Source organism: Pipistrellus kuhlii, unplaced genomic scaffold (assembly GCF_014108245.1).
Source record: "Pipistrellus kuhlii isolate mPipKuh1 unplaced genomic scaffold, mPipKuh1.p scaffold_m20_p_43, whole genome shotgun sequence".
NCBI classification, from domain to species: Eukaryota; Metazoa; Chordata; class Mammalia; order Chiroptera; family Vespertilionidae; genus Pipistrellus; species Pipistrellus kuhlii.
In genome coordinates, this window is record NW_023425544.1 from 668918 (window position 1) to 687426 (window position 18509).

Genomic DNA, 18509 nt, shown 5'->3' on the forward strand with positions numbered 1-18509 from the left:
CTCATCATTGGTGTTTTTATCTTGCTCTCCCTCTCCATTCCTCTCTGAAGTCAATAAAAATGTATTTAATAACAACAACAAAAGTGAAACAAATGCACACAAAAAGCTGGGATTTCTAAAAGTAATTTTTTAGAGCTTCAAGCCAATGGTATTTTACTGGCCACAAAATTATTAGATGCCACTGCATTAAATAAAATCAAGACACTTGGGCCTATTGAATAATTTATAAAATATGTATACTAACAAACCATAAAAATAATATTTTAAGAAATGTATAAGGAAATTCTGCTATTCCCAAGTGAATATGAATTGTGTTCTTTTACATTTTATAACAATAGGTACCTTTGTGTTTAGTTTGCAATCCAAAAGCAGTAGGTTAAAAAATTTACTAGTCCTATCTGATTTTAAAGTGACTAATAATGGATCATAGGGTATTTTGAAATTTATCTTTCCATTATCTTAATTCATTAGTTATTACATGGCCAGATTATTTTTTACACTTCCATCAACTACATAGATATTCAAAATCTGAATATGGAAATTCTGCTGGATCCACTGTTATTAGAATCAATAATTATGTAAGAGAAGAATAATCTATCTCTAGGTATACAATTGGGACTTCTATAACACAAGATGTGAGATGGCATTCCATCAGCTTTCTCATGTCTCCCACACTTTGGGACTCTTAGTGTAAGTTTCAGAAAGAATAATGGGTAGGCAGACCACAAATAAGACCCAAAGATGAAGAGGAAAACCATATCACAAATGCTACATTTCTAAAGAAAGACTTGCCTAACATAGCTTCCATAGCAAGGTTTAATTCTACTTATAACAGATTTTGTTGGTGGAGATCACGGATAGGTATTTTTTCACCACTGTTCCGGCCATGCACAGAGGTGACATGCTTTTTGAGGGCAGATTTGTGCTTGAAATCCATGTCACAACACTGGCATTTGTATGGCCGATCCCCACTATGTATGTTCAAGTGGTCCTGCAACGTGCTTTTAGCAGTAAATGTCTTCAAGCACACAGAACACTGGAAGGGCCGTATGCCCATGTGCCCTCGAATGTGCCGGTTGAGATTTTTCTTCTGTGTAAAGGTTTTCCCACACTGTAAGCATAAGAACAGTTTATGCATCTTAAGGTGGCGCAGATAGTTTTCAACATGAAGAAATCCTCGTGGACACCTGGGGCACTGGTGCCTCAATGAATAAACATCTTCCAGGTTCTGAATCTCACTGGCTGTTCCATGACTTCCTTCAATAGTCCCACAAAATGAGCCCTGATCTTGATTCCCAGGAACTTCTGCCACTCTGCTCTCAACGGTAGAATTGATCAGTGAATGCTGTGTTTCCGAGAAATACATGCTTGCTTTTGAAGAAGTACAAGGCTGTGAAAACTGCTCATTCTCTACACCATCGGAATTTATAGATTCCACACGGAGGATACAAATTTCATTGTCTTTAAAACCTAGATCAACTGACGAGAGCTCTGGTGACTTCATTTCCTGTCTCTCTGATGTCAAGCTCTCTACTGTAGATGGCAAAACATTGCTTTCCTCTTCTTTAACGTGGAAATCTATGTTGACAGGACTATCTTCTGAAATTTCAATGATCTCACAGTCTTTATCTGTATTTTCCTCCTCATTTTTAACATCTGGGTTAGAGGACTGACACAGGTCGGTGTGTTGGTTGTTGTTTTTCATAGAAAGGTCAATCTCCAGGTATCCTGACAAAGCTTCTGTACACTTTTCCACAATGTGAACCATCTGAAGGTAACTAGCAGCAGTCAAGTATTTCAAAAGCTCTTTCCTTTTCACTTCAAGCGCTCCAGTATAGCAAGAGAGCAACAATTTCCTGCCAACTTCTGCACTCTGCAAGATGGTAATTCTGACATGTTTTGATTGTGTGAGTAAAAACTGATCTCTCATGAAAGTGGAGCAAGCAGCTAGTATCACCTTGTGCCCTTGGAACTCGGTGTCATTGATATAAATGGATACATCACAAAATAAATTCTGCTGTCTCAAGAGATTCATTTTCTGCAAGACTGCATCTCCTTGCTGTTCAAACTGGAAGTGCAGAACATCAGACTCTGCAGCCATGGTCAAAATCTAAGCAAAATATAATACAAACATTGATGTAAGGAAAGGAAACGGTTTCCTACACTGTCCTAGTAAGAACAAACAAAATTTTAAAATTCCAAACCTGAATTGGGTAAAAGAATACTCACTCAAATTTTAATCCGGGTGCTAAGAATAAATTCCAGAAAACTAAATCTCAAAATCCAGAAAAATTAAAATGCATTTCTCTCTGATCTCATGGCACATTTTTCATATTTTTACTAACAGCACTTATATTATATTGAATTGTACTTATCAGTTTCTATGTTTTTCTCCTCGGTTAAATTTATGTGTCTTGTATTGTTAATGCCCATTACTAAATGGATTTAAGTCTCCCAAATTAGAGACCTTAATGTAATCTCCAAACTTTAGACTCCCCATCAGAACTGCAGGACTTTATTCGGTTCACCTGGACCACTGCCATGTCTTCCAAAAGTTCTCCCGAAACCGGCCTTTTATATTTCAAACTATCCTCCTGAGTGCCATCAAAACTGACATCTTTTAAAACGTTTCTTTTTCTCCTCTCTCTACCTACGGGACAGCCTAACCTCCTTAGCAAATAAAAAGTCACTCATGATTTGGCCCTAAGCATCTTTATAGCTTTATCTTTCCTCTACTCTTTTCCATGGAAGTTTCTTTGATATTCAGATTTTCACCATTGCCCAGGCCAGAAGACCCCCGAAAGCACTTTTGCACAGGTTACGCTCGCCCTTCCAGTTACTTTTCCCAGCTAGCGATTTAGCTCCTTTAAGGCCTAAACCAAGTAAGACTTCCTAGGCTCCTCCTGTCTCCCCCTTAAGAGTCGGTTGCTTCCTGAGCATCACGACCCAGCGGACACGGTGCCTCGTTCAACCGAGTTCCTGCAGCGAACGCTGGGGACCGGCACGGGGCCCGGAGCGGGAACCGCTTCGGGGACGTCGGGGAGCTGAGTCTGGATTCCCGCGGCCGGGGGATCCGCCAGGCAGCACAGGTCTTCCTGAGCCAAGTGACAGGACCCAGGCCCTGCCGACCAGGTGGCGGCAGGCCCAGTCGCGCCACTGCCGGCAGCACCCGCTGCCGCCCCTCCCCTCCTGCTCCTCCTCGTCCGGCCTCCCCACCTAGTCTCCCTGGCGCTCACTCACCCACTCCGAAAACCAGAACCGACGTTTCCGCAGCACAGCCCCGACCGGAAGGCGGACTTAGTCTGAAAGGAAATACATCCGGTGTCAACCACCTTTATCCCTCAGGGGGCGGGCGGAGCATCCCGGAAGAACATTCGGGGCGATCTTCCCTTCCTACTCCCCCCGCCCCGGCGGAATGACAGATGCCCGATTCCTGCAAATAAATCCCATCTCTCCCGTCCCTATATCCCTGCGGGAGCCAACTCCCCTTCTGAGTTCTCCCCGACCTCCGGATCACAGGCGGCTTGTGAAGTTAAGGTGACCAGATTAAAAAATCGGGACTTTCTTAAAACGCCGTGGGACGCGGGACAAATTGTTAAGAATCGGGACTGTCCCGCCAAAAGCGGGACGTCTGGTCACCTTACTAAAGGCACCAGGAACTGCCTTGAATTAGCTGGCTCTTAGTTGGTAGCCTGTCAAACCTTCAGGCTGCCTTCATCGTTGCAATTATCATTCCAGTTATAGAAATCTGCGTCCTATCTAAGCAGAGGTATTTAGGGCAGTGCCTTACTGATCTTTACAGTCCCCAAGGCTAGCACTGAGTAGGTATCCAAGTATTTGCCAAATGAAGGAATTTCTGAACCAGTTCTTAAAAGCATTTGCTTTACCCCTTCGACAACAGGCTCTCCTTTAAGTAACTGACCCTAGAAACAATTTCTGGTTAACCCATATTTGGTTCTGAAGCCAAGCTCAGCATAGTTTATTAATATGTGTTTTAAAGAATACAAATGAAGAAAGCATTCCTGTATTCAAATTCAAGCAATTGAAAAGGAAAGGAGGGGAGAAAAAAATAAACCACTCACACCAGAGCTTTAATTGTCACACTTTTATTAAGGAAACTTCCCCATAATAAGTGAAGAGGTAGTTCATAGTATGTCTAACATACAACAGGTTTAGAACAGCTATTCATCAGCTGAAATAAAATGTTCTAGGTGGTTGTTTGTTTGTTTTTAGGACAGTATTTAAAAGTAGTGACACTGGTCACCCTCCACTTACAGATTTTCTAAAAAAGAAACTAAAGTTAAAACCACATCTGATTTACCTCAGAGCTGCTTCAGTTTGGAGTTTGTCTTTAAAATTAAATAATAAATAAATAACTGTGATACAGTATCTTTTTTAAACCAACTACGGTAAAGAGTGTTCTCCCCTTTTTAGTTTTCCTGGGGATCCATGAAATACAAAATGCTGAGTAACGAAGGTTTTTAAAAACCTTCCTCTATAAAACGTACTTGATATCAATAACTATACCGCTTTGCAATACAATCTAAGAAACATGTATAAACAAAGGAGAAAAGTAAAATCCCACCAAAATTAAGAAAATGTCTCATAGAAACAGGACACCTCCCCAGCCAAAAGGTTTGCAGTACAAAAGGTGAGAACTGTAGCTTTTACAGATATAAAACCATCTAGATGCTGATTTTAAGTGATCAAAAAAGGCAAGGCAGTTTCCTTTATTAGTCCTACTATAAAATCAAATTGACATCTTAGCTCCCGAAGACTACACAAAACTGTAACATCTGTGAGAGCAGGGATCATTGTAATCTTACCTTCATGTCCTCATCATCTAGCATAGTGCCTGGCAACAGTAGGTGCTCAATAAATATTTCTTGAATGAATAGATGAACCCAGAAACAGTCTCCACACAAAGAGACCAATCTTTTTTGAACCCCTGATTTTTAGTCTTCAAACCAGTAACAAAAACAGGACATGAATATAAACAAAGGAAGCACTCCAACATGAAATTTCCATGATAAAATGATGTTCAAAGGTAATAGTGAATTGTTGGTTAACATGATAATGTCTCACTGTTGCACAGAATTAAGTCAGATTCACATATAAATGTATCAAATTATAACAATTTTAAGAATTCCCTGACTACTCAAGTCAAACTTAATTTTTGGCTTATCTGTATATGCACTCTCAGCTCAAATAGGAAAACAAAATCCTGATGGAAATTAAACACTGTTTCCAGACAAAATTTAGATCTTTCTTACATTTATACTTGTCCTTTTCCTCCCTAACTAATACCCAGCAAATCAGTCACTTGATTGGGAAGAATGTAATATTTATTCTAACTAAAAAATAACTAACAAAAATAAATCCTGTGATATTTTGTTTGCAAAATCCAGGCTGTCTTAGAAAGCCAATAGGGATTCACAAAGGTGAGTTTTTTGCTAATGTATTATTGATTATGTACTAAATCTTTTTAAGCCAAGGGGTAGTGAGAAAAAATGAAGAGACATTAGCTCATATTTAGTCACTTGTCTTATTTGGCTAACCTTGGCCAGGCCACCTCTTTGGGCTATGAATACCCCAACATAAAAAAAAAGAAAAAAAGAGGTGGAGTAAATTATCTCTTAAGACTCTCTAAGGATTCTAACACTTCTATTACCTATGTCTAACTCATGGGTCAGAAACTAAGATTCAAAATTTTATTTCTGAACTACAACACACAGTTGTTGTGTTTTACCATACTGGAAAATCAACTTTTGTATTAGTGATCTATCAAACATAGCAAGGTGGAGCTATAGGAATATCTGAATGCAAAAGCCTGGTTGCTCATTCCGAGACCCCCTTTTTTCATCCATTTTAGAAATTAAGGTACATGAGAAAATGAGAATTCAGAAACTCTTAGAGTACACTGAACAAAACTCTGAAGCCCAAACACCTTTCCGATGGCTAAACACCTCTCTGATAGCTAACCTCTAAAGCAGAGTCCAAATGCTGACTCCTACATAGTTTCTTTTTAGAGAAACGATTATACTTTAAGCACATTTTAAGCATGCTAGGAGCACCAACAAATAATTTACACATGAATAATAAGCATTTGGCTTCTTTTGAGGAAGGCCTCTCAAGTTAAATTGTAGTACAAATGTACTTATATCCTTTGTTGATTATGCTCCTCATGGCATACTTAACTGTGCCTGCAGGTGTTGTCGGAAAGATTGTACTCTTGTCTATGTGAACAATTCAGTGACATAAAGTTGGGCCATAATGCTTTTGAAAAGAATGAACAACTTAAAATACTTCTTTATAGCCAGTTCCAAGAAAAGTACAAATGGTAGGGAGTCATTCATTCATCTGACCAGACACAGATGAATTATAAATAGGCAACCAGAAGTTCTATCACATATTCAGGCCAATAGCAACATCACTTTATAGCTTAGCCTATTTTCTACCAAAGAAAAATATCATTCACTTTTCTCAGCATAGCATTCATTAGTGGACTGCAGGTGATGTTATTAACTTGTTGGTACCTTCAGAATGTGTCCAGTGAAAAGCCTACAATGTGTCAGTCTAAAACATAAGTCAATGTTAGGTAGACAAATGGAATACTCCTTGGGAAAGGAAGTCAGGCGTCACAAGATAATTCAAAACAGAAAATGGGAGAGGGCAAAAGGAAGGCCAGACCACTCCAAGTGGTAAGTTGCCTTGTCTGTTAGTACTTAAATTCACTCTACAACCTGCACAGAGACTTTGTAGAAGTCAAACTAGCAAAATCTCTCCTAAAAAAAAAAACCAAAACTCAGACTATTGCCATGTTTTCAGTCTTTTCTAGTTTTGAGCATAGAGCCCCTGTTCAATTCACACAAGTACTATCACTTCTTAAGTTCAGGACAGCTTGGGCAAGTTTACCTGCATCCAGGACCTGTGTTGCATCAGGCTGTGGCTGACACCCTTTGGAGTCTGTCACTGTCGTACATGCAAAAGAATCAAAATCCACTGTGAGGTCTTGCACATTTCTCTCATTGGCATTATCAAAGCTGTTTTTGCCATGCAGCTGTTTAAGGTGTTTCCTCAAAACTGGCTTATGTGCAAAAACCATGTCACAATAGTTACACTTATGGGGCTTATCTCCACTGTGAAGGTTAAGATGATCCTGTAAGGAACACTTCTGAGAAAAGGTTTTCCCACAGATCTTACACTGGAAAGGTTTAATGCCGGCATGCACACGCATGTGTCGATGAAGGTTGCCTTTCTGGGTAAACGTCTTGCCGCAGAGTAGACACATAAAGAGTTTGTGCATTTTTAAGTGGTTGGCGTAGTTCTCCAGGTGACGGAACACCCTGGTACACTTTGGGCATTGGTGATGCCACTGTAGGCCTTTGTCTACACCTCGAATGTTAGGCCCAAAGACATCTTTTGAGGCCAAGACGATGTTATCACTGCCTGCGTAAGAGAGGGCATAATTGTGGAGATGGTTTTGTTCTATTTCACTTACTCTGTTTTCCACAGTTGAATTTATCAGGGAGTGCTGGGGCTCTGATGAATGTAAAGCAGTGGGTTCAGAAGAAATAAACTGGTTCTGATCTTTCTTACTTCTAACCTCTGAGACATCCCCAATAGATTCTACCTTAACAATCTGAATATCACTGTCCTCCATATCCATACTGTCTTCAGATGGATGAATGCAAGGTGAGTCCTGCTTTGGGGAGCCTCTGGCATCTCCCTGCTGTTCTTTTGACTGGGGAGAAGCACTCTGTGGTTCACATCCCTCTTTACTATCCATTGCTTGTTTTGGCTTTATAAACTTCCACAAGGCCTGTGTGCACCGCTCTACAATGTGGCTCATCTGAAGAAAACTCGCAGCAGTCAAGTAATTTACCAGTTCCATCTCGGGGAATTCCAGCACACCACTATAACAGGATAAGAGCAATTGTCTCCCCACTTCGGAACTCTGCAATATGGAGATTTTCACCTCTCGGGAATCATTCAGTAAAAACTGGTCTCTTAAGAAGGGGGAACCTGCAGCAAACACAATTTTATGCCCCTGCACCTCAATATCATCTATGAGCACTGTAACATCACAAAATTTATTCTCTTCTCTTAATTTGTTCATTTTTTGTAACATTGAATCTCCATAATTTTCAAACTTGAAGTGAAGGAGATCTGATCTTTCAGACATTTTGGCAGACCTAAAGAACAGAAATGTAAAAAGGATGAATTGAAGAAAATTCAAACAATGAAGAAACCTGAGTTTTCTTTCCAAAACCAAATCTGTGTTATCATATCTGTTTGTATGTATCCAAATGAAATTTGTCTGGAAAGAGAAACAGTACAACAGCTTTCAAAGGCTGTTGAAAATTACTCCATGTCAACATCAGCGTCAACTGTACCTAAGGAGTGGACTTGTATCAGTATGAATAGCTTGGCATTCATTCAACTTTTAAAGATACAGGAATAGTACACGAGTTACTCCATGAACATTTTTTTCGCCTTCTCAAATGAGAATTCTTTCAGATTTCAAAAAGAAACAAAAACATCCCAACAAGCAATAATGACGTAACTATTTTCTTTTGCATGACACTGTGAAGCTACTTTAAAGTCTAAACACTGCTCTTTTGCTTTGTATTTTAAAGAATTGCAGTGACATTGCTTGCCCCATTCCTGGGTAAACCGTCTTCTGTTTAAAAGGACGTGTATTGATTCATACAAGTATTTCTACAATAAAATGAAAGTTACGACCTAAAGGGATAATGTATATCCTGTGCACTGGACAAATCTAATTTTCTCTTGAGAAACATTTCTTGATATAGAAAGAAGATAAAATATCTGATATAGAAAAAAACATAAGCCACTTGGTGGGAATTTGAGTAAGAGTAAATATATAATTAATTTTTACTGGACTCTGGTCTTTCTTCTTTGCCCAAATTTATACATCATATTCATCAACTGGACAACTAGAACTGACTCATATGTGTTCTTTGGCTTCCTGGTTCTATTCCTTTTAATCCAGCTCCTACACCAGCAAGTGACACCTTTAGAAAACGCAGATCTAATTATATGCAACTCCTACCTAAAGTCTTGTGACTGCCCATTGTCTTGTGGATAAAGACTAACCTTTTGAATATAAACTGATTAAGTAAACTAATAATTAAGATAAATATTGGCATACAACTTTAACTTGTCATTTTTAAAAAGTAAAATGTGTCTTTGCCATAACTCTCTGCATATTTGTCCCTTTATAGAGCAATTCCTTTGGAAAAAAAAGTCCCCATATTCTGATTCCATACTCTCCAAATAATTTTCTAGTAAGTTGGCTTCCTGTGTGTATCTCTAAAAGGAAGGGTGAATTAGCTATACCACCAGCCATTGTAAAAATAGTAAACTGGCATTCTCTGTCTATATACCAGTCTCTTGTGAGAACAGTAGAGTACCAGCTGTACCTTGAAAAAAAGCTCTATAGTTTCAGTCCATCAATAAATTCATCTTAAATTTTGAACATGCATCAACTCTGTAGTTGAGAACCAGCTGCTCTTGGCCACATCTGGATCCTAAAGCCCACTCTTTATAATTTTATCTTCTATAACATTGGCCTGCAAAGGTTTATAGAACACCAACTCCTGAAGGCAAGAGTCTAAGTCTTTTTTTAAAAATATATATTTTATTGATTTTTTTTAACAGAGAGGAAAGGAGAGGGATAGAGTTAGAAACATTGATGAGAGAAACACAGATCAGCTGCCTCCTGCACACCCCCTACTGGGGATGTGCCTGCAACTAAGGTACATGCCCTTGACTGGAATTGAACCTGGGACTCTTCTAGCCACTCAGCCAAATTGATTAGGGCAAGAGTCTAAGTCTTATATTGCTCAGTGCCTGGTGCATGATAGCACTCTACTGACTTCAAGTCTTAGCAGTTATTTCTTTAGTCTAGAACACTATTCCTAGCCAATTCTGACTTCTTTATTTCCCTCATCCTTTAGACTAACAGTTTTCTCTACTGAACTTATTGCTTGGTACTTCTATCATAACATTAAAAATCATTTATTAAGTACTTGTGCCTTCCCCTCTAAACTGCAAGCTTCACGGTATTGCACAGAAACATCGCCATCCTATTCAACAGGCTAATGTTGGGAACATCCACCTTCTAAAGCCAAACACTTTTTCCTTGCACTGTAAATTATACTTATTGCAGCCAAAACTGGTTTGGCTCAGTGGGTAGAGCATTGGCCTGCGGACTGAAATGTTTCAGGTTCGATTCCGGTCGAGGGGATGTACCTTGGTTGCAGGCACACCCCCAGTGGGGGGTGTGCAGGAGGCAGCTGATCAATGTTTCTCTCTCATCGATGTTTCTAACACTTTATCTCTCTCCTTTCCTCTCTGTGAAAAATCGATAAAATATATATTTTTTAAAAATTATACTTATTGCAGCCACATTACTGGTCAAACCCTCTTCTGTTCAAACTGGTGTGTTCTCCTGCCATCTAATACTGTACTGAACACACAGCAGTGCTCAGTTTGTGTTTGTTAAACCTATAAGATTTGTTTGGCAGTGGTAAGAAGGAAGAATTGCAGAAGCATTACAGGTCTGAGGCCATGAGAGCTTAGGAAGGAATGAAAATGGGAATATAGAGCAAAGAAAAATAACAAAAGGTATTTCATAAAACTTGGTAATTTACTGGACACAGTGAATGAAACAAGGAATGTGTGAAAGGTCTAAGTGTACAAGTTCAGCTAAATGAAACTGTCATTGAAAGAAAGGTGATATTTAGGAGGAAGAACTGGTATGGTACAGGTATATATATTTGTATATATAAAATATACTTTATTAATTTTTTTCAGAGAAGAAGGGAGAGGGATTGAGAGCCAGAAACATCAATGAGAGAGAAACATGGACCAGCCACCTCCTGCACACTCTCTACTAGGTATGTGCCTACAACTAAGGTACATGCCCTTGACCAGAATCGAACCCGGGACCCTTAAGTCCACAGGCCGATGCTCTATCCACTGAACCAAACTGACTAGGCCTGGTACAGGTATATTTACAAAAAATATACATAAGATGTAAAGAAGCAAATATTGCATCGGAGAAAATATGGTGAATATCAGATAAAAAGAAATAAATCTAGGAGATATATCAGTAAAGAAGCAGCAAAACGGTATTATCACTGGTCAGTGTTAGCAAATACAGTAGCTTAATATATTCGTTCTGGAAAGAATGAATGTCCCAATTGAAAAACAGAATTTTAAAAATGGCTATTATTTCAAGCAACCAAACAAAAGGGCATTCATTTTTAGAGTTTAGCTTGTCCTTAATCCACCCTCTGATCAGTATTTTCCCACTCACACCCCAAAATGGGCATTCACTACTTCCATCTGCAGTGTGACAGTATTCACAATACTTTATTTAGACAACTATCCTCAGGGATCATTGTTCCTTGTAGCTCCAAAGATGAGGAGCTGGAAGTTTCCTTTACTTACTCCTACCCATCAGTCTCAATAAACTTACCAAGAGGAGCAGCCAAAGAGGCATTCAGGATAGTGCTTGCATTGAATAAAAAAGACATTTCATTCTGTTTAAGAAGTTTTCAGTAATATGTGTCAGCCCACTCTATTGTTTCCCTTTGATAAACTCTTATTTCCAGGCCACACTTTATCCCTTAATTGTTTCCTGTCACTAGTTTCTCTTTCCAATAGACTGTTAATTATTTGAGGGCCAAAATCAAGTGCTACTTTTTTACACATATCATTCAATAAAACACAGCAGAATAATAAACTCTTAATGTTCCCTATGAAATTATTATTGAGTGCTCTGGGGAAAATTTCTTATGAGGGTTTATTTCTAAAATACTTCTGATAATATAAAACTAAGTTTTAAACAAGCTTTTTTTTTTTTTTTTTTTTTTACTTTTTAAAAATGACAAAATGAAAGGAAATAATGGTGTTTCTTATAAACTGGCTTAATTTTATTTAAGAATTAAGAATTAAAGAAATGGTAGTTAATCTTCACAAAAACCTTGCTAAATACCAAGTATAGGCTAAGTGCTTTACCAATATCTACCCATTTAATCCTCAAAAAGGTACGGTAAGTATTATTATTACCCCAAACTTACATATGTGGAAACTCAAGCCTGGAGAACATAAATAACCTCCTCAACTTAAGAGAGGTAGAAAGTGTTAAATATTAGAATGGAACTTGTGCCCAAACTTTGTGATGCCAAAATGTGTCAAACAACTAGGCCCGCTGAAGTGTTATAAGTATAATGTTAATTGTGGAACTCCTCAGATTTCCCTCATGTCCATTCAGATGGATGCTTATGATTTATATGCTTTTGTGTATTTAGTTCAATAAAAGACTTATGTTTAAAAACAAAAAGTACAACTTAAAGTCAAATCTGTGTCAAGTCTAAAGACCTTAATTGTAAGTGATTTATGTATTAGTCTTATCCCTGATTGTATTTTATGCCCTAACCCTTGTTTTATCTTGCTTTTTCACCTATTTTAACTGTTATATTTCCATTTTTTGTGTATTTACCTTTTGAATGAAACAATTCAATTTGCAAATAAAACAGAGAATAAAAATTACAAATATATTTGATTTATGGAGTCCCCAATTGTAGTTAACATGGAAGTATAGTAATTATTCATAATTTTCATAAAAATCACTCCTATAATTCTAGATTATGGCAGAGCTTCTAGTAACTGGAAGAAATAACTGAGCAGGTAAAATTGGTTACCACATCCTGTTGATTCTTAGAATGATTTCAAAATTCTCTCTATTCTTTTTTAAAAATATATTTTTATTGATTTCAGAGAGAAAGGGAGAGAGAGAAACATAAATGATGAGAGAGACTCATTGGTCAGCTGCCTCCTGGACGCCCCCAACTGCGGACAGAGCCCGCAACCTGGGCATCAGACCTGACAGGGAATCAAACCATGACCTCCTGGTTCATAGGTTGATGTTCAACCACTGAGTCATACCGGCTGGCTGTCTCTGTCTGTCTGTCTGTCTGTCTGTCTCTTATTATTATCATTGCCATAGTTCTGGTCCTAATCATCTATTGCTTAGATTACTTCAATTAAATCTGAATTCTAACCGAAACCGGTTTGGCTCAATGATAGAGCATAGGCCTGCAGACTGAAAGGTCCCGGGTTCGATTCCAGTCAAGGGCATGTACCTTGGTTGCGGGCACATCCACGGTAGGGGGTGTGCAAGAGGCAGCTGATTGATGTTTCTCTCTCATCGATGTTTCTAATTCTCTATCCCTCTCTGTAAAAAATCAATAAAAAATCTACCTTGTTTCCCCGAAAGTAAGACAGTGTCTTATATTAATTTTTGCTCCCAAAGATGCGCTAGGTCTTATTTTCAGGGGATGTCTTATTTTTCCATGAAGAAGAATACGGTACACATTTATTGTTAAATGAAAATAAAGGAAATTTATTACCTGTATACGGTACGGTAGTATGGTAGTTGTCAACACAAACCAGACAAACTGTGAATCCTACAGTATCAAGAATTTACTCATTTATTCAATGACAATCATGCCATCATCTTCTGGAACATCATCATAACAATCCAATTCCTGAATTTCCTGGTGAATTTCTTGTGACTCCATTTCTTTCAGAATCAGTGGACCAAATCTCTCATGTTTAGTCTAGGGGGGGCCCTTATTTTTGGGGGGATGCCTTATATTTCACTCAGAAGGAAACCTGTAAATAGGTCTTATTTTCGGAGGATGTCTTATTTTTTGGGAAACACGGTAGTTTCCATTAGCAAATTTTGAATGACCTATTTCTCAAATATTAATGTAATTCTCACTCAAGATCACTTTCGCCTTGTTTATTTATATAATTTTTCCATAATTATGTCCATGTCACAAATTTGTCAACTGATTTGAAAATTTCCCTTTGTTCAAATGTGTAACCAGAAAGGATCAATGAATACGTATTCCAAGTTAGCCAATGTTCACTGGTATGCTCTGAGCAGTGAGAAAATACCCAAGATTCTTATCTCAAACGCCTCTAATAACTACTGATAAGGAAAACTTTTCTATCTGTACAATAATCCCCAAGCTGTAGGTCAGTCTGTTTCCTCATCTACCTCATAAGTATTTTTATCTTTCAATTTAGCACTCAGAACTATTCGGAAATCTTTCTTTATCTCACTAACACTATATACCATTCTTTAAAGATGCTGTAATATACCACAGCCTTTCTCTCTATAACCCTCAATCTTTTTTTTCTTTTGGGTAACTGTCATAACACTACATTCTCCAAGTTTTCACACTTTTGTGCCCCCCCCCCCTTATTATTCTACAAAACATATACAGAAATACATCATTTCTGGAAAAATTTTGAACATTATATTGATAGATAGAGTAAAAGTCCCCTTTCCCAACTACCTTTTACTCAGTACTCAGTTTGTTCTAAGTTTGGTCCTTAATGACTCTCCCTCCCCCCATTTAAACTTTTTAGTTGATTTATTTTAAAGAGAGGAAAGGAGGGAGGGAGAGATTTGTTGTTCCATTTATTTATACGTTCATTGATTGATTCTTCTATGTGCCCTGATCTAACCAGAGATGGAACCCACAACCTTGGCGTTCCATGATGATCTAACCCAGTGGTCGGCAAACTGCGACTCTCAAGATAGGGGCTTAATCACAAGGAACAACAACAGCCTGTAATTATTGGAATCGAGAGTCTAGGTCAGTGCTTGTCAAACTCATTAGTCAACAGAGTGGCAAACTGCGACTCCTTCCCCATTTTAAAAACAACACTTCTGTATGCCTACCCACAGAAAAATAAAAAATTATGTTTCTCAGACATAAAGTATACATATCGTTTGCAACTTTCTTTTCTCATTTATTGTTTTTGAGACCTATATATGATGCATAATTATAGACCTAGTTCATTTTTTTTTAAACTGTTGTATAAAAGTGGGAAAGTTACTTAACTACTTGCTTTAATTTTCCACCAGTCTTTTGTAAGGATTCACAAAAGTATAACAGTAAATATAACCTTCACAGCTTAGTCCTTGATTTTTTCTTGTGTTTTATTTTTTTCAATGCTTACTTCCTTAGAAAGCCTGTCTGGTTTCTCCATGTTTTATTACAGTCTCTATTTAAAAACTCCTAAATCCTCACCCTCAAGGCCAACCTTAACCAACCTTAGCCAAACTTACTCAAAATACTTGCCTTAGGCTATTACAGTATCAACTGAAATACATTATGGCTACACTATTGCATTATCTAAAATTCAATCATTCAAAAATAAGAATTTATGGAGAATGGTTCTAAGTAGATGTGAAGGCAAAAAAACTTGTTAGTACGCTATTACTCAAGCAGATCAAGTTAGAAATGATGAGGACTGAACAGAGATGGTAATAATTACGGATGGAGAGAAGAAACAGAAGTGAGAATTTTTCCAACCAATCAACCGATGAACTTGGTGACCAAGGGGACGAACAAGAGAGGAAATGTCAAGATGACACCAAGATATTTGGCTAGAGTGACTGGATGTCTTTAAGAGTGCCATTCAATAAGTTAGGAAATACTGGAGGGGATGATCATGGGTCTGGTCATAAAATGTTTAGTCAGAGGAGCCGGCATGACATCAAGGGCGAGTTGGATATGAGTCTGAAGTTGAAGAGGAGACTAGATTATAGATTGTAAGCGATAGATGAAAGCGTGGCATCAATTGACCTAATTGTGAAAGAAATGGACCTAAAATGGCACACATTGAAAGAAGAGCTAAGACAGGAGGAAAGAAATAAAAAAGAAATACATAACAAATGCAAAACCATTACTTACCTTCTTTTCAATCTGAATCTCTTTCCAAGCCTCTCCATTTTTACCAATGAGCTTACCTTTGCTTAAAAATTTCCCACTCCTTTGACTCCCATATTTAGTCACTGCTTACTTTAGTAGAATAAAGCTCTGGATTCTGGGGCCATATTTCCTAGAATCAAAACCCTGCTCAACCACTTATAGCTGTATGACCTGGGGCAAGGTATTTAGCCACTTCTGTGCTTCTGTATACCCAGTGTCAAATAGTAATATTACTTCATAAAGTTGTTATGGGAAATTGAATTCATTTTAAAGTATTAATAAATTAAATTTAAAAATCAAATTTATTAAAAAAAAAAAAAGCTTAGAACAATACCTGGAATGAGCTCTATAAGCATTTCTTAGGTCAATTCTAGTAAACAAATAGAGCCTGTAAATTTTCTCTAGAAAAGCCTTCATATGTGGCCTTTTCTCCTCATTTAACAAACCAGTTGAGAACCATTATTTCATATAACATCACCTTATCACTCTGCTGAAATTGTTTTTATTAATAGAAAGATCATTATTCAAAAAATTCAATATTTCTCCCCCACCCTACCCCTCATTCCCCCGAATGCTCTGCATGAATTGTTCCAGTGGCTTCCTTCTGAATATCTCTTCTCCTGATTTCTGGATCTTTTTGGTTGTAGGAACTTTATATTTTTACACTTTGTCCCCTAAGACTGCTTCTGCTGTTATACTAACTACTATTTCATAATGCACCCATTCCCCAAATTATTCCCTTCAATATCAATATCTTCCTGTTAACAACTATCCCCATAACTTCCACCTCTAGGCAGATGACTCAAACCTTTATCTCTTCAACTATACACTGGAAAGTTCCATTATACCCCACCCTCAAAAGCCAATTTATTATGGAGTCTTCACACCATTCACAACAGCACACTTGCTTCCTTTCCAGTAATACACTCATAACTCCATTTCAGGATTTCATTACTGCTCACTAGGCTGATATCATTACTCCTTAAAAAAACAACACACACACAAAACAAAACAAAACAAAACAAAAAAAAACATTCAATAAGTATGCCTAGATTTGCTAAAGGGTTCAGAATCAGTCTATAGAAATTTCTATTCTATAGACTGATCTCCAGAATAATATGGCTTTCTACAGTGCAACTTTGACTTTATCATTCTCCCCCTTAAAATTCTGAAGACAATCCACCTCCTTTAGGATTGAACCTTTCACTATCTGGGCCTCGGACTATTTTCCCAATCTCAAATCTTAACTACACACAAGGATTTCTCCCCCCTCCCCCCTCACATACACCCCCAATCCCTCCTCTCCCCACACAAGTTATGCTCAGTCATCCTTCCAAAGCATTGCAACTGTTTCTTCTGCCTGAAAAGCTCTTCACCTGATGTTCAAGAAGTGTAATTCAGAGGTCACTTTCTTCAGCCTTCCCAGCCACTGCCCCTTGAGCAGTTCACCCATGTATGACTCATAATACATACTGCATTGTAGGAGCACTTATTTGTTTGTATCTGGCTCCCAAACTTGACTATAAAAATTGGGACGATATCTCAAGGATCCCCAGTGCCTGGCACAGCACCAGGAACATAAAAGGTGCTGTAGCCATTGGTAGCTGATGGGCAGGAAACCCGGGCAAAAGGATAACCTCATAGTGATGCCCGCGGGTTGGCGCCAAGGCCTTGCCAAAGCCTCAGCTCTGGCACTTCCTACAACAAGATGCCAGCGCCAGGCGTCCAAGCTCACAGCCAGGACCTCGGCCGGGGTCACAGCAGGAGGTCCGGGAGCATCCTCCAACTCCCCGCTCCGGAGGAGGAAAGGGAAAGGGGCGGGGCGCAGCGGGGGCCGGGCCAAGGGCTCCTGAAGTCCCCCCGGGCCTAGGCCAGCCCCTCGGCCCCCATCAGGTCCTCGCCGATCGAGGGCCCCGAGGGGCTCCATCCTGAGAGACCCCGTACCCCTGCCCGGTCCTCTGGCCGCCGCCGCACTTACAGACCCAGGGGAAGGAAGGCCACGGTCAGTATCCGGCACCGCCAGGAGCTCCGGCCCCTCGGGGCTCCGGGATGGGGGAGGGGCGGGGAGCCCGAGCCAAAGGGGGACCCAACGGAACCGGAAGGGCAGCCCTCGCGGACAGGGACCACTTCCAGGTCCCATGGTCCTCTCCGCCAATCGGAAGGCTCGACAGGCGACGGGGGGCCGCCGGAGGGAATTTCCACGCCGAGGGTGGGAGTGCGGGTCGAACGCTTTGGACTCCAGGGGCAAGCATTGACTCCCGAGACTTGGGGGGCGTGGAGGTTCCTTAGCGTTTGGGGTTCTGGCTTCTCAGCGGCTCCTCTCGAGCTGGATCTCGACCATCTGCTGCCTGCATGGGCCTGAAGGGCGCCTCGGCGCTGAAGCGTTGGTAAGTCTCGCCTAGGGATGCGGACTTGCTTTTGGATGTTGGTGTTCCCCGGGGATCTCGCATTCTTGTGGCTTCCATCCCCAAATCTCTCACGCCAGCCCAGACGGCTGTCCTGAGCCAACTGCCTACAAGACATCTTCAATTGAATGTCCTAATGCCAATGTACACTGTGTCTCCCTCCCCGCCATGTACCTGATGACCTTATCTCAAGTTCATCTGGCTCTTATCTCCCATGGTCCTTGTGGCATCATCCACGACGCAGCCCTGCCAACCAGGAAACTACAACATCCCAGAC

The 18509-nt window shown here is 39.5% G+C and overlaps 2 protein-coding genes across 5 annotated transcripts; both read right to left on the reverse strand.

Annotated features, from left to right (window-relative positions):
- On the reverse strand, nt 1-17824 carry ZBTB6 (zinc finger and BTB domain containing 6). Of its 3 annotated transcripts, XM_045572055.1 has the most exons (3): nt 17806-17824; nt 3241-3302; nt 2-2110 (listed from the first exon to the last, which is right to left on the reverse strand). In XM_045572055.1, exon 3 carries the CDS (start codon nt 2099-2101, stop codon nt 827-829), a length of 1275 nt encoding a protein of 424 aa, XP_045428011.1. In that variant the 5' UTR covers nt 2102-2110; nt 3241-3302; nt 17806-17824; the 3' UTR covers nt 2-826. The 3 variants fall into 3 exon arrangements, with proteins under 3 accessions (XP_036267788.1, XP_045428011.1, XP_036267787.1); XM_036411895.2 differs by lacking the exons at nt 3241-3302; nt 17806-17824 and adding an exon at nt 2230-2999 and having other exon boundaries at nt 1-2110; XM_036411894.2 differs by lacking the exon at nt 17806-17824 and having other exon boundaries at nt 3241-3366.
- Nucleotides 4091-17912, reverse strand: ZBTB26 (zinc finger and BTB domain containing 26). 2 transcript variants are annotated; one of them, XM_036411892.2, is made up of 2 exons: nt 17806-17912; nt 4091-8195 (listed from the first exon to the last, which is right to left on the reverse strand). In XM_036411892.2, the coding sequence occupies exon 2, from the start codon at nt 8183-8185 to the stop codon at nt 6860-6862; it is 1326 nt and encodes a 441-aa protein (XP_036267785.1). In that variant the 5' UTR covers nt 8186-8195; nt 17806-17912; the 3' UTR covers nt 4091-6859. The 2 variants fall into 2 exon arrangements, with proteins under 2 accessions (XP_036267785.1, XP_036267786.1); XM_036411893.2 differs by having other exon boundaries at nt 17810-17895.
- Between the last annotated feature and the right edge of the window lie 597 nt (nt 17913-18509).

Excerpts from the sequence above, each read along its gene's own strand:
- ZBTB26 (XM_036411892.2), bottom strand. The coding sequence starts at position 8,185 with ATGTCTGAAAGATCAGATCTCCTTCACTTCAAGTTTGAAAATTATGGA.
- ZBTB6 (XM_036411895.2), bottom strand. The coding sequence starts at position 2,101 with ATGGCTGCAGAGTCTGATGTTCTGCACTTCCAGTTTGAACAGCAAGGA.